The sequence below is a fragment of the Camellia sinensis genome, chromosome 7 (assembly GCF_055761805.1).
Source record: "Camellia sinensis isolate YWXY chromosome 7, ASM5576180v1, whole genome shotgun sequence".
Classification (NCBI taxonomy): Eukaryota; Viridiplantae; Streptophyta; class Magnoliopsida; order Ericales; family Theaceae; genus Camellia; species Camellia sinensis.
The window spans coordinates 78,720,617-78,734,107 of record NC_138967.1 but is presented as its reverse complement, the minus strand read 5'-3'; the positions used below and the strand labels follow the sequence as shown (position 1 = coordinate 78,734,107).

The 13,491-nt window shown below is 29.6% G+C and overlaps 1 protein-coding gene across 2 annotated transcripts; it reads left to right on the top strand.

The window, feature by feature from the left end:
- The first annotated feature begins 354 nt into the window (after positions 1-354).
- On the top strand, positions 355-5,532 carry LOC114317334 (2-alkenal reductase (NADP(+)-dependent)). 2 transcript variants are annotated; one of them, XM_028264048.2, is made up of 6 exons: positions 460-489; positions 522-805; positions 3,105-3,282; positions 3,478-3,644; positions 4,295-4,374; positions 4,924-5,532. In XM_028264048.2, exons 2-6 carry the CDS (start codon positions 572-574, stop codon positions 5,300-5,302), a joined length of 1,038 nt encoding a protein of 345 aa, XP_028119849.2. In that variant the 5' UTR covers positions 460-489; positions 522-571; the 3' UTR covers positions 5,303-5,532. The 2 variants fall into 2 exon arrangements, with proteins under 2 accessions (XP_028119843.2, XP_028119849.2); XM_028264042.2 differs by having other exon boundaries at positions 355-805.
- The last annotated feature ends 7,959 nt before the right edge of the window (positions 5,533-13,491 follow it).

Genomic DNA, 13,491 nt, shown 5'->3' with positions numbered 1-13,491 from the left:
TATGGGTTGGGTTTGGGTTGGGTTTGAAGTGATGTGTTAGAGAGGTGATGTAACTTAAATAAGATGATATGACTTAAATAGGATAGTAACTTTTTAACTTTTTGTCTTTTTCAAGATATGTCAAACTTAGGCCTAGTTTGGGAAGACTAAATAAGTGTACTTTTTGACTTTTTATGAAATATGGGTTGAATTTGGATTGGGTTTGAAGTCATGTGCTAGAGAGTTGATGTAACTTAAATAAGATGATATGACTTAAATAGGATAGTAACTTTTTAATTTTTTGTCTTTTTTCAATCATGCCAAACTTAACCTTAATCTTATTCTTTTAAATTTTTTAACTTCTTTAGAGAATGCGGCATTGGTGACGTTTCAAATATGACTATCCACATTGGCAGAGTAGTAGTGGAGAAACAAATGATTAATGACGATATACAAATAGATAGATAATAAATAAAGGTGGAGAAAATAAATAAAGGGGGAGAAAGAGAGGTTGGGATATTCACCCAAAAAAAAAAAGAGAGGTTGGGCTTGGATTGTAGAGAGGGAGGGGAGACGAGAAGAAAGCGTAGAAATGGCAGAGGAAGAAGTAAAGAACAAGCAGGTGATATTCAGAGACTACATCACCGGTTTACCAAAAGAGTCTGATATGCATATGACCACGGACAAGATTATTAGCTTGAAGCTCCCAAAAGGCTCAAATGGAGTTCTGTTGAAGAACCTCTACTTGTCATGCGATCCTTACATGCAAATTCTCATGAAAACAATTGAGGGTCCTAGCGTCTTCACTTCCTATACCCCTGGTTCTGTATGCACCTCTCTCTCTCTCTCTCTCTCTCTCATTTGATTCTCTATCTCTCTCTCTTATTTGATTGTATCTTACTTGGAATTCATGAATTTAAGTATATGCAGGTATTAAAATTTTTGAAGTAAATAAGCTATGAATTTTAGGGATGGTTTGGAGTGCCTACTTTTTGACTTTTTAAACTAAAAAATTGAGAAAAAAAATATGATTGTTTAGAATAATTTTTTGACTTTTTACGAAAAAATATGTAATAAAAAATTGTATAAATTAATGTATAGGAGAAGAATGAGATAAAATAGGTTGTACGGTTGGATGAATTAAGGGACAGTGCGTGCAGAGTATAAGCTAGAAGATGGTTCCTTTCTTTTCGAGCATTGAATTGGAGGTGTTGTTCGGCCTATGGGAGCCCACCATGGGTCCCTTTTTGTTAATCAAAATCGTTCAATATGTAGAACTTGTCGAGTATTATATGTTTGTAAAAAATCACGTTGATCAGATATTGATAGCTATTTGATTGAATTAGTTTTTTTTCAACCATTAATTATAATACCATCAATTTTTTTATACAAAATTGATTTGATCATGTATTTAGCGATATCCGATTAATGTGATTTTTTATAGACATATGGTACTCGACGAGTTCTACACATTGATCGGTTCAGATTATTAAAACGGGACTTGTGATGGCCCCTACGGACTGAACAACACCGTGTTATTTGTGCACCCCGCCTATGCGATTTTTCCAAAAAGTCAGCTCTGCCTATGGGACGCCAGAGTTTGAAAATTAATTATGTGTAAAATTAATTTTTTAATATTTTTTTTGATGAATAGTGATAACTTTTTAACTATTTTAGTAACTTTTTAACTTTTTTAGTAATTTTTTAGCTTTTTAGATTTTTTTGGGTATCCCAAACCAAGCTTTAGAGTATATGTTGGTATTAAAACAATATTCTAAAATTTTTAAAAATTATTTCTGGTCTCCCAAAAATAAAAATCTTGTTTGGTTTGTTTTTGAGAGAGTAATTTTGAAGAAAAATTTGTTTGGTTTTTAAAATCATTTTCTCTCTTACAAATCAATCAATCAATTTTTCTCTCTTCTTTTTCCTTTTCAATTACTTTTTCTCTCACAGACATCTACTCAACAATAACAAAATGTCAAATCATCCCAAACTCTCGTACTCTAAAACTATTTTCAAAATATAAAACCAAACAATAAAAAAATTTCTAAACTCTCCCTAATTTTTTTTTTTTAAAATATATCTTCCAAAATCAAACCAAACACACCCAAAATTATGTAAAAATGATAAGTATTTTTTATTTTTATTTAATTTCTTTCACCAAATTAGTTTTTAATTTTTTAGAAAAATTTTCTAGAACAAATTTCTAAAACCAAACCAAACATGGCGGTAGTGTCTTAACGTTTCATTTCTCGGAACAAGTTTTTACTGTAAGAATAGAAATTTCAAATTTTAAAGTGGGCTACCCTCGTTTAGGGATATCTTTTTTTAGTAATTTTTAGCTAAAATATGATTAAAAAAAATTAATATATTTAAGATGATTTTTTAATTTTTTACAAAAAGATGTGTAAAAAGTAAAAAGAAATAAAATGTTTAATTTTTTAGTATAAATTGTTAATTTTTTAATTTTTTAATTTTTTTAATGATTTTTTTAATTTTTAGACTAAAAAGATTACATTTCAAACGAGGCTATAAGTCTATCTTTTAGAAAGCACTAATAGATACTTCAAAGTGGTTGGAAAAAATTAATTTTTCCAGATGATTGCATCTCAAGATCATAAATAAATAAAAAGAAGGGTTAATTACAAATACACTTCTGATGTTTGTTTAAAATACGAATTGTTTTATGTGATTTACAAATATTCCCATGTCTGAATTTTTTTATTTAACAAAATTAATTAAAAATGTAAAATTTCTAACTGTTTACTTATACAATAATAAAATTATCGAAATTATTAATTGAAATAAAATTTTAATATTATTAAAAATTCTTAACTAACTTAATGATTTATTAATAAAATAATATATTTATTATGAAATTAAAAATTTTATGAGACATAATATAATTTTTAAAATTATGAAAAATAATTTGTAATTTAAATAAATCTATAGAGAGTTATAATTTACCTAAAAAGGAGTTAGGGAGATGGTACTGACGCGAGTAGTATTGCATTGTCAAAATCGAAAGTGAGTTAGAACTGCACTGGTTTTCGTTTCATGGATGCCCTCATTCTAATTGATTTGTAGGTTTTAATTGTGATGTGATATGTGAATGTGATGTGCAGGTAATAATGGGCAATGGAGTAGCTAAGGTTATAGATTCAGGTCACCCAAACATCAAGAAGGGTGATTTTGTTTGGGGAACAATCGGATGGGAAGAGTACAGCCTCATTACAACCCCTGAAGCTCTTTTTAAAATCGATCATACTGATGTACCCCTGTCATATTATACAGGAATTCTTGGTTAGTGTATTTAACTTCTTCTATTTTGTCACTAGCTTCATTTTTAAATCTACACAATGCAATTGATCTATAACTAATGTCATCTTAAAAAAGCAAAAATAGTTGTTTTCCCAAAGGAAGTTAAGCATATGACCTTTCTTTTAGTGGGGTATATTTATTGATTAATTGTCCAGTATGTTTTTTGTTTGTTAATAGGTACACCTGGTTTGACTGCTTATGTTGGTTTTCATGAGGTTTGCACTCCAAAGAAAGGAGAATATGTCTTCGTATCTGCAGCATCAGGTGCAGTTGGTCAACTTGTTGGACAGTTTGCTAAGTTGATGGGTTGCTATGTTGTTGGAAGTGCTGGAACTCAAGAAAAGGTGATTGACATCACATTTAATAAGTACTCTAATTTGATTTTCATAAGTTATTGCTTATTTTGTGCATGCTTTGAGAATAATTTACCAGCGTGGGTCACTCGGATATAGACAACATTAATTAAGTTGAATAACCTGATCATATGTTTTATGTAACATTTCACAAACTCACAATTGCTAGTTAACACCAGATTAGATAATTCTACAATATAGGCTATATTTTGCAATAATCCTAACATGTTTTCTTTCCTATACTAATTCATGAAACACTTGCCTTTTTTAAATGATATCTAGTTTCAATACTTGATTTGTATTTACCACTGGTTAATATTCATAGTAGTATATGATCTTGTACTTCTTGTTCCATTGCATGTTAAAAGTGTTAATGAAACCTTTGTCTATATTACATAATTCAGTTGAGAAAAATATTATATACTAAAATAGATGAAATCCCCAAACATAGATTTGTCATGATAAAAGATGCTATCTAAGAAACTTAAAAATGAATTGGATACCATGAATATTGAACATGCTTTCAACTTCAAAATTTTCAAATTTTATGATTTTTTTACTTATGATGGAAAGAAGAATTGAATGATGTGATTTGGACACTTATTAACCATTAAGTTTACTTTTTATTTGTACTCTCTAAGGTTGATCTGTTGAAGAAATTAGGATTTGATGAGGCTTTTAATTATAAGGAAGAGCATGACTTGGATGCAGCTTTGAAAAGGTCAGTTTGCACATTTTGCAGAATACAAAGTCAAAAAATATTGGTTTGAAGCTCAAGGGAGTGAAACTGGTTTAGAGCTCTGAGTTGTTCAATTATATGTATGTGATAGATCTCAATACTATTCTGAGTGTTTCCAAGGGATCCAGTCTAGGAATCCCCCTATTACCACAATCCTTTAGAAATATGATGACTTATTTTCATATTGACCATGTTTCAAAATATGTTTTCTAATTTATTTTTATTTTTTTTAAAAGACAGAAACTGGTTTTTGGTAAATAAAAAAACTAACATTAAAAAGATATTTTTAAAAATTATTTCCTTCGAAATGAGAGAAAATTATATGAAATTGATGAATTATTTTTTTTATTTTTATTTTTTCATTTGTCTCACCAAACTAGCTTTTAATTTTTTTAAAAATTTATTTTCAAAAAATAGATTCTAAAAACAAAAGCAAATAGAGTGATAATTTTCCTTATGTTTTACATTATATTCCAAGTGAACTTCGTGAGCCATCATTACTTGATCAGTGTGCTCTGATTCTGGTTGTAGGTATTTTCCTCAAGGCATTGACATTTACTTTGAGAATGTTGGAGGGAAGATGTTGGATGCTGTACTTCTCAATATGAGGAATTATGGTCGCATTGCTATTTGCGGAATGGTATCCCAATACAATCTTGAGCAACCAGAAGGAGTAAAGAACTTGATGCAACTACTTTATAAGCGTGTTCGCATGGAAGGATTTGTGGTTTTCGATTACCATCCCCATTATTCCAAGTTCTTGGCCAGTGTGCTTCCCTATATCAGGGAAGGAAAAATCACATATGTTGAAGATATTGTTGAAGGCCTTGAGAATGGACCTTCAGCCCTTGTAAGACTTTTCAGAGGGCGCAATGTTGGGAAACAATTAGTTGTAGTTGCTCATGAATGATTTTGAATTCACGCCCTCATTCTCAATATTTTGCTACTGTTGTATTATGTTTAATAGCATTACTGTGTTTGTGACCTCCTCATAAGCTGGATGGTTATGAAGGAGGCAAGTTTTAATTAAGATTTAGAATCACATGGAATGCCCATGCTAGTTGTGTTGTATGATCTAAATTAAGAAATATTGTATGTTGTTTAACTACATGTAAGTAATTTGATTTTTGGTTGAGCGTATACTAATGTCTCCCACAGTTGGTTATTTTTATTTTTTTGGTCCAAATCCAAGGAACAACGTTCAATATTGGTTAGTAAAATTTGTGTGTTTCGTTTATTTTTAATGTTGACAACTACCATTCCAACCTCCAATCAGTGATGAAGTCAAAAATTCAATGTAGGTACACAATAGTCTATATACTCACTACAAGAAATTTTACTTTTGGCGATTAAAATTTTAGTCACCAAAAGCCTTACTTTAGTAGCCAATTATTTTTGGCGACTAATATATTTGGTCACCAGTTTAGTCGCCAATAGTTTGTCAGAGAAGGCAATCGGCGACTAAAATTTTTTTGATAGCCAAAAGTGACCTATCGGCGACTAAAACTTTAGTCGCCATATATTTTTTAAAAATTTTACTTTTAGCGACTAAATTATTTAGTAGCCAATTGAGCATGTATGTTTGGCGACTAACTATTTGGTAACTAAAAGTTTCGCTTTTTGAGAATTGGCAACTAAAATTTTAGTAGCCAAAAGTTTCCTTTTTACAATTGGCGACTAAAAGTGTAGTAGCCAACAGTTTCGCTTTTTGACAATTGGGGACTAAAATTTCAGTAGCCAAAAGTCAACATATGATATTTGTTTAGTCACCAAAAGATCTCATTTAGTTTTTATAATTTGTTCTATAATATTTTTTGTACCACCTGTAATCTGTGCATATACAAAATTATTCATCCATTCATTTATTCAATTCTCAACTATTCAATAAAAATATTTCTCTACAACCTGTAGCATTCAATTTTCAACTATATACAAAACTTAACTATTAACCGTACATATCAAAGAAAATAAGAATCTATAAACATAGTATAATCCAACAAATACATATACTATCCAAAGCAACAAATAAAATCCAAATTAAAAAAAAAAAAATCTTAATAACAAAACATATCAGGTATATATATTTTCCATAAACAAAAATATAATGTAAATTGCGCCCATGCAAACATCATCAACCTGGCCCAAAAACATCACTGTATTCATGCCAACATCATCAATCTGTAACAAAAACTAGTGAGGTGACTAATAAAAAATGCAGAGCTTGATTTTTTTTAAATAGAATATGGTTCAATTTATTTAACAAGTAATTTATTTAACAAGTAGTTTTGTCTACTCTTTGCTCTTCCAATGTACTATTGATGAATCACATTGGATTTATAAAATTTTAGAAGAAAATTTTAGTGAATATCTATTAAAACTATGGCAATGTAGTCCACGTTATTGTAGTTTAAAATTGAAAGACCCTAATGTTATCATTAGAGTAAGACCGATGATCTATACTAGACAAGATATAGATGAATTTGATATTCAACTCTAGGAACTTTTAGACAAAAAGTAATTGAAGAAACTAAAAGTCCTCACTCTAGTCCAGCTTTTATGGTAAGAAATCATGCTGAAATTAAAAGAGAAAAAGCCCGAATGGTAGTCAACTATAAACGGCTAAATGAAAATTTAGAATTTGATGGATATTTTATTCCATGAAAAGATGTTTTGATTAACTTAACCAAAGGATAAAAAATCTTTAGCAAATTTGATTATAAAAGTGGATTTTGGCAAATTCAATTGACTGAAGAGTCAAAAAAATTGATAGCTTTCAGTACACCTAGAGGACATTACCACTGGAATGTTATGCCTTTTGGGTTAAATATTGCACCACAGGTATTTCAACGGTGGATGGATACAATTTTTTAAGACGTTAAAGATTGTTGTGTAGTTTATATTGATGATATACTTATCTTCTCTAAAACCAAGGAGGAGCATAAGATATACTTATCTTTTCAAAACTCTTCACCAAGCTCTGATACCAATTACAAAACTAAAAAGGAAAGGAGCTTTTTACTTATGGAATTATGGTGGAGTTATAGAATAAGGAATTATGATAGAGAACTTAGAGACAAAGAAGAAAGATGGAGAGAAGTTGAAGGGAATTTACATGCTTCATTATGTTGGCATAAAGGCCAATATATAGACTTACAAGAGGGGAATACAAACAAAATATGACTTATTGCATAACTAACTTATATCTAACATATCTAACTTTGTATGACTTTACGTCTTAAAAGTTGCTAATTTTTTTAACTCTTTAGGCAAGCCTAGTCATAGGCTTTTTGAAAAATCTACCTAAAAGTAAATACAAAGAGACAAAAATAAATACAAAAGGACTACAATTATTTGCTCTTTGCTACAGTTTTTACAATTATATACACTGATACACACTGTCTACCCTCCCTGATTTTCAAAGAGATAGACTGTTGTAAATAAGTTTTGGCTGAGCTGATTTGTCGTGTAGCGTCGGCTGAAAGGATGTGGCTGATCACTTTCCGCCAAATAATGCAGGTTACTCTACGTGTCCTGGATAAGGTTGGAGTCGATCAGGAGACAGCTGCATTTGATAGTGGGGTCCACTATGCTTCCATCCTGTTGATGAGATTGTGATATTCTTCATCAGTCTCTGATAGAGAGGAATCCGGATCTTGGCTGTATTGCTCATTCCGGAAATGTTCTACATCATCTGCGGTCATGGCTAGTTCCAACGGAAGATCCAAATTATTTCTCTTTTTGAGATTTATTAACATGTCAAGAGCCTCATTAATTTGCGTTGGAGACCTTTAATATGTTATGGGAAAATGGGTTACAAATAATATTCTTCCATCTGTAACCATGAATGGCAATTTTGCTGAGCCATGGATGTTGGACGCTGCTTGTGAAACAGATATTAGACTGTCTATCCAATATTCTGTTAAGGAAAGTTTTTGCATATTTTCTAATTGCTCTCTTCGGTAATCTTCATCTAAATAATCATTTTCAAATTCAAAATCTTCAGTTTCTTTAAGATACCAAATCTGGTATGGTTGGGAAAAATGTTCTCGTTCTCGCCAACCAACAGTACTGGAGATCCAAAAAGTAAAATATTTGCTCCATCGAAAGCCTTTTACTATCCATGAGAGCATTGTTTTGATGATCATTGGATAATCTATCCATTGAATTGGATCTAAAATTTAGAAAATAACTTGATTAGTTATTCCCCAATCTATATCTTCAAAAAATCACATGTCATGGTTTGCCATGATGGTTATTTTGGGAATTCCATCTCTCAAATTTAATTTATCGTAAGATCGTTCTAAGATTTGTCTAATCTTATCATGATGATCTTCAACCCGATTTTTAATTAACATAAAAATTTCTTTTGGAAGCAAAGTTCTTGCTTTTTCAAAAAGACAAATTCTTTTTATTTGTTCAAAAACTGGATCAGAAAACTCAGCTGATATGAGGTCTGATAGTTGAAGAAAATTGTTTATTTTTTCAAAATTAAAATCTTCATTCCAATTCATTTGTTTAAGAATATTGAAACAAAGATTTTACAAATCTTTTAATTTAGCTGTTTGCTCAGCTAATTTGTTGGCCAAAACTCCCATGTGTTTTCGAAATTTCACTTTGTTGTCTACAATGTGAGTTTTCCAAACTCCATTGAGTTCTGTATAAATTTCTCTGGATATACTAGGATTGAAAAAATCTTTTATTTCAGATTCATCTGGTCTAGATGTCTGAATATTAGTTGGAAGTGGGTTAGTTTTCATTTGACAAAAATTCTTTTGATAAACAGGCATAGCTGGTGCACTGCAAAAAGCTTTTTTAGCTTTGGTCATGCTATCATATGCTTTATAGCTCGCTCCTGAATATCCACAATTTGTGTTTTGCAATCATTCCATTCTGTGTAAATTCCAGGTTGTTTTTCTGCAAACACAACATAAACTTTTTCTTCTTTGGGGTTTGCTTTTTTAGCAATTGTCACCCAATCTCCTTGAGAGGGTTGTTTACCCTTATCCATTGTTTCCTCTTGGTCTAGAGGTCTTCTGCAAAAATTAAATTTACTTGTTTAGCAATTTAATTTACTAAAACAATTTCTGCTAAGAAAATCTGCAAGAAAATTGTTAGTACCTTTAAGATGTTCTACTTCAAAAGTATATTCAGAAATTTTATTATACCAGGCTAATTTTCTTCCTTGTTCAATATGTTTTTTATTGATCAAGAAATCTCTTACTGTCTTATTATCAGTGCGTACAATAAAATTTTTTGGGGCTAAATAAATATGAAAACTCTTTATTGCCAATTTTATTGCAAGTAATTCTTTTTCGAAAATAATATATTTCTGTTCATTTAATTTAAATGTTCCAGAATTATATCCACAAATTAACTCTTCTTTTTGTAATTTTATGGGTATTGAATTTTTTCTTGGTCTAATCCCATTTTCTGATAAAGGTATCTCTTTATCATACCATAAATTACTTGGTATTGCTTTAAGAACACATCCCCAGCATGCGTCTGAGGCATCTGTTTCTAAAATTAATTTATCGCTTGTTTTAGGAAGATAAACATCTGGTAAAGTTTTAACATTTTTTTTAATTTGTTTAATTAAAGCAACATCTTCTGTTGTCTATTCAAAAATAACATTTTTCCTTAATTTGGTTAACCAAGGAATTTCTATTTTTGAAAGATTTTTAATAAAATTTCGTTCATAATTTAAAATGCCTAATAGACTCTGTAATTGTGTTATATTTTCAAGAGTATTAGGAAAATCTCGTACTTTGGACAAAATATGTTCTTGTAATTTTAAACCTTTTTGGTCTGAAATTATTTCCAAAAATTCAATTGATTCTTTTTCTAATTCAATCTTTTTTGGAGACAAAATAATTCCATGTTTTTGGAATCTTTCACAAAGTAATTTTAAATGTTTCTTATGCTCCTCCTTGATTTTAGAAAAGATAAGTATATCATCAATATAAAGTACACAACAATCTTTAAGGTCTTTAAAAATTGTATCCATCCACCGTTGAAATACCTGTGGTGCAATATTTAACCCAAAAGGCATAACATTCCAGTGGTAATGTCCTCTAGGTGTACCGAAAGCTGTCAATTTTTTTGACTCTTCAGTCAATTGAATTTGCCAAAATCCATTTTTACAATCAAATTTACTAAAGATTTTTGATCATTTGGTTAAGTTAATCAAAACATCTTTTCGTGGAATAAAATATCCATCAAATTCTAAATTTTCATTTAGCCGTTTATTCTATAACTCCACCATAATTCCATAAGTAAAAAGCTCATTTCCTTTTTAGTTTTGTAATTGGTATCAGAGCTTGGTGAAGAGCTTTGAAAAGCAAGATCAAGCTATGTAAGTATTTCTATCTATGTATAAATTTTTGATATATATATATATATATATATAAGTTTGTATGGTGTGTTTTATGTTATATAATTTTTTTTTTAAATTAAGTTAAAAATTCCGTTTAAGTTTTTTGTGTATCTTTTGTATTTTATATCTTCATAATTATTTGTTTCATTTATGGTTGTTGTAAAACCTATATGCTTAGTGTATGTCAAAACCCATATACTCATTAAGATCTTTTGACTATTGGCCATAATTAAGTCTTTAAAATCATAAAAGAGATGTTTTATGCACCAGATAATACACCAGGAGGGTCTTAGGTACCAACAACAATCTAAAAGGGCAATTAATTCTGATGATATAATATGCTTTGGAAATACAAAAAATAATGTTAATAATAAATATGATCATAGTCTACATATTACTAAAGAATCTGCAAATATAAATAGTGTGTGTTTTAGTTTAAATAATATTACCGATATTATGTGTTCTTGGTTTTCTAAATTAGATTAAAATCAAAAAATAAATCAAAATTATCTAGAGGCTAAAGTTGAGTCTATAGAATCTAAAATAGACAATTTGGGTTCTATAATAAATATTGATTTAAATAAAGAAGCAAAAAACCAAATAAATGATTTGGTGACAAAATTAGAAACTATATCCTTTATAAACAATGATGGAATGAATAGTCCAGGAGATAGTGACATCCCTAGGCTATTTTATGGTACAGAAGATATTATAGTACTTCAAACCAATACCTATAATAAAACTGAATATGAAATATTGGATTATTGGAGAAAATTATATAAAGACCCATACTTAGGTATTGATGAAAGAAATAAGCTACTGGATCAGATAAGAGAAACTTATCTAGAAAATGAAACCCTTTTACAACACTTTAATTATGATATTAATATGTTAACTAATGATGATGACAGCCAATCATCCTCATCTGAAAAATCAATAGATCAAGATATTTCATCAGAAATAAATAAAGGGAAAAGAAAGGCAGAAGAGCCAATTGATCCCGAATTATTTAGCACATGGAGAGATGGAGAAAATTTTGACTTTATTCAAACAAATGAAGTTAAAAATGATATTAACATTGGAAGTACCTCCAACCCTACACCTGAGCCAGTAATATCTAGAAAAGATAATAATCATAAGTATCCAATAGCTCAAAATGGTACTTATTTAGACTTGTCTCGTGTTCCTTTTAAGGATCAACCACAAGCAATAGATGATTGGGCACAATCCTTGTCCATCATTATTACCAATTATAAAAATAGTTGGTCAAAGGAAAAATTCCTTGATTATATTGCAGCAACTCTTTAGGGAGATGTGTTGTAATGGTTAAGACAGTGGGAAAAATCTGAAATTGGGAAAAGTCAAAAAACGGCTTTGTTAACAAATTTTTCACACTTGACACAATTTTAGTTGAATTTGCAAAAATCATAAAAGAAAATTTATGTGGTTTTGCAGGAAATACTAATTTGCAAGCAGATGCAAATTATATTTTGACTAAATTAGAATTATGTAATATTTGTCTTTTTGAAGATTATGTTCAAACTTTTAAAAAATATTGTTATCTTATTGATCCACCAGCAAATCAACCCTGGTTAGATCAATTTTTTCATAAACTCCCTAATCCATGGGATGAGTTATGTATTAAAACATATCCTGATTTTCTCAAAAAATAGGAAAGGAAGAATATGATAATCTTGATTTTCGCATTAATTATGTTCTAAGGCTGATAGCAGATCGGTGTCTAGAAGCAAAGGCGAAAAAACAAATAAAAAATCAAATTTCTAACTCACCATATGGTCAAAAATGTTGTGATAAAATTTTAAAAGAAAATTGGAAAATTGGTTGTAATACATTTCCTAAAAGGAAAGGATTTTCCAAAAAGCGTAGAAAATATAAATGGAAACCTTGGAAAAAGAACAAAACTTTTTCAAAAAAGAAAAAGTATATTCGAAAAAAGAAACCAACAAGTGTTTCAAAAAAGAAAACTTGTAAATGTTACATTTGTAACGAAGAAGGTCACTACGCACCCGAATGCCCAAAACGGGAAAAAAGTGCAAAGAAAATGATCAAAGTCCATGAAGAACAAAATTTTTAAATAATATATGGAGAAGAAATTTCTGATGAAGAAGAAATCTTATATGAAATTTCTAGTGATGAAGAAAGTTCAGATGAAGAACTAATCTTCATGATGACTAATAATAGTCAAGAAATATCTCAAGAAGCAAATAGTATATCTCAAGAAGAATTACAGGCAATTCGACTTGGAGATGTAATCAGAGAAGAAAAAACTTTTACTGACGAAGAATTAGCAAAATTTGAAAAAATGCAAGAAGTTGCTGTTCCAAAAATTTACAAACTTTCAAAATTTAACTTCTTTTCAGCAAGAGTGTTTGAACAATACAGTGGTAACACTCAAGCAAAATGGTCAGAAGAATGAAATATTTATCTTCCTTTTTTTGATAAGAAAAAGGTTGCAAGATGGAAAAAGAAATATCCTGAAATTCAATACATTCATATTAGATTAATTCAAGTAACCATAACAGCCTTATTTCGCCAAGGAATAGATACTCCTATTTTGGCAGTAATTTTTGATAAAAGGTTTTCCTACCTAATGAAAGCAATCATTGGAGGAATTCAGTCTAATTTAGCTAATGGAGTAGTTTGTTTTAATGTTAGACCAAATTTCTTTATTTCCATAAATGATCATAATCTTGAAGATACAGTCA

Coding starts and splice junctions, on each gene's coding strand:
- LOC114317334 (XM_028264042.2), top strand. CDS start 572: ATGGCAGAGGAAGAAGTAAAGAACAAGCAGGTGATATTCAGAGACTAC. Junction 806..3,104: donor CTTCCTATACCCCTGGTTCT/GTATGCACCTCT, acceptor TGTGATGTGCAG/GTAATAATGGGCAATGGAGT. Junction 3,283..3,477: donor ATATTATACAGGAATTCTTG/GTTAGTGTATTT, acceptor GTTTGTTAATAG/GTACACCTGGTTTGACTGCT.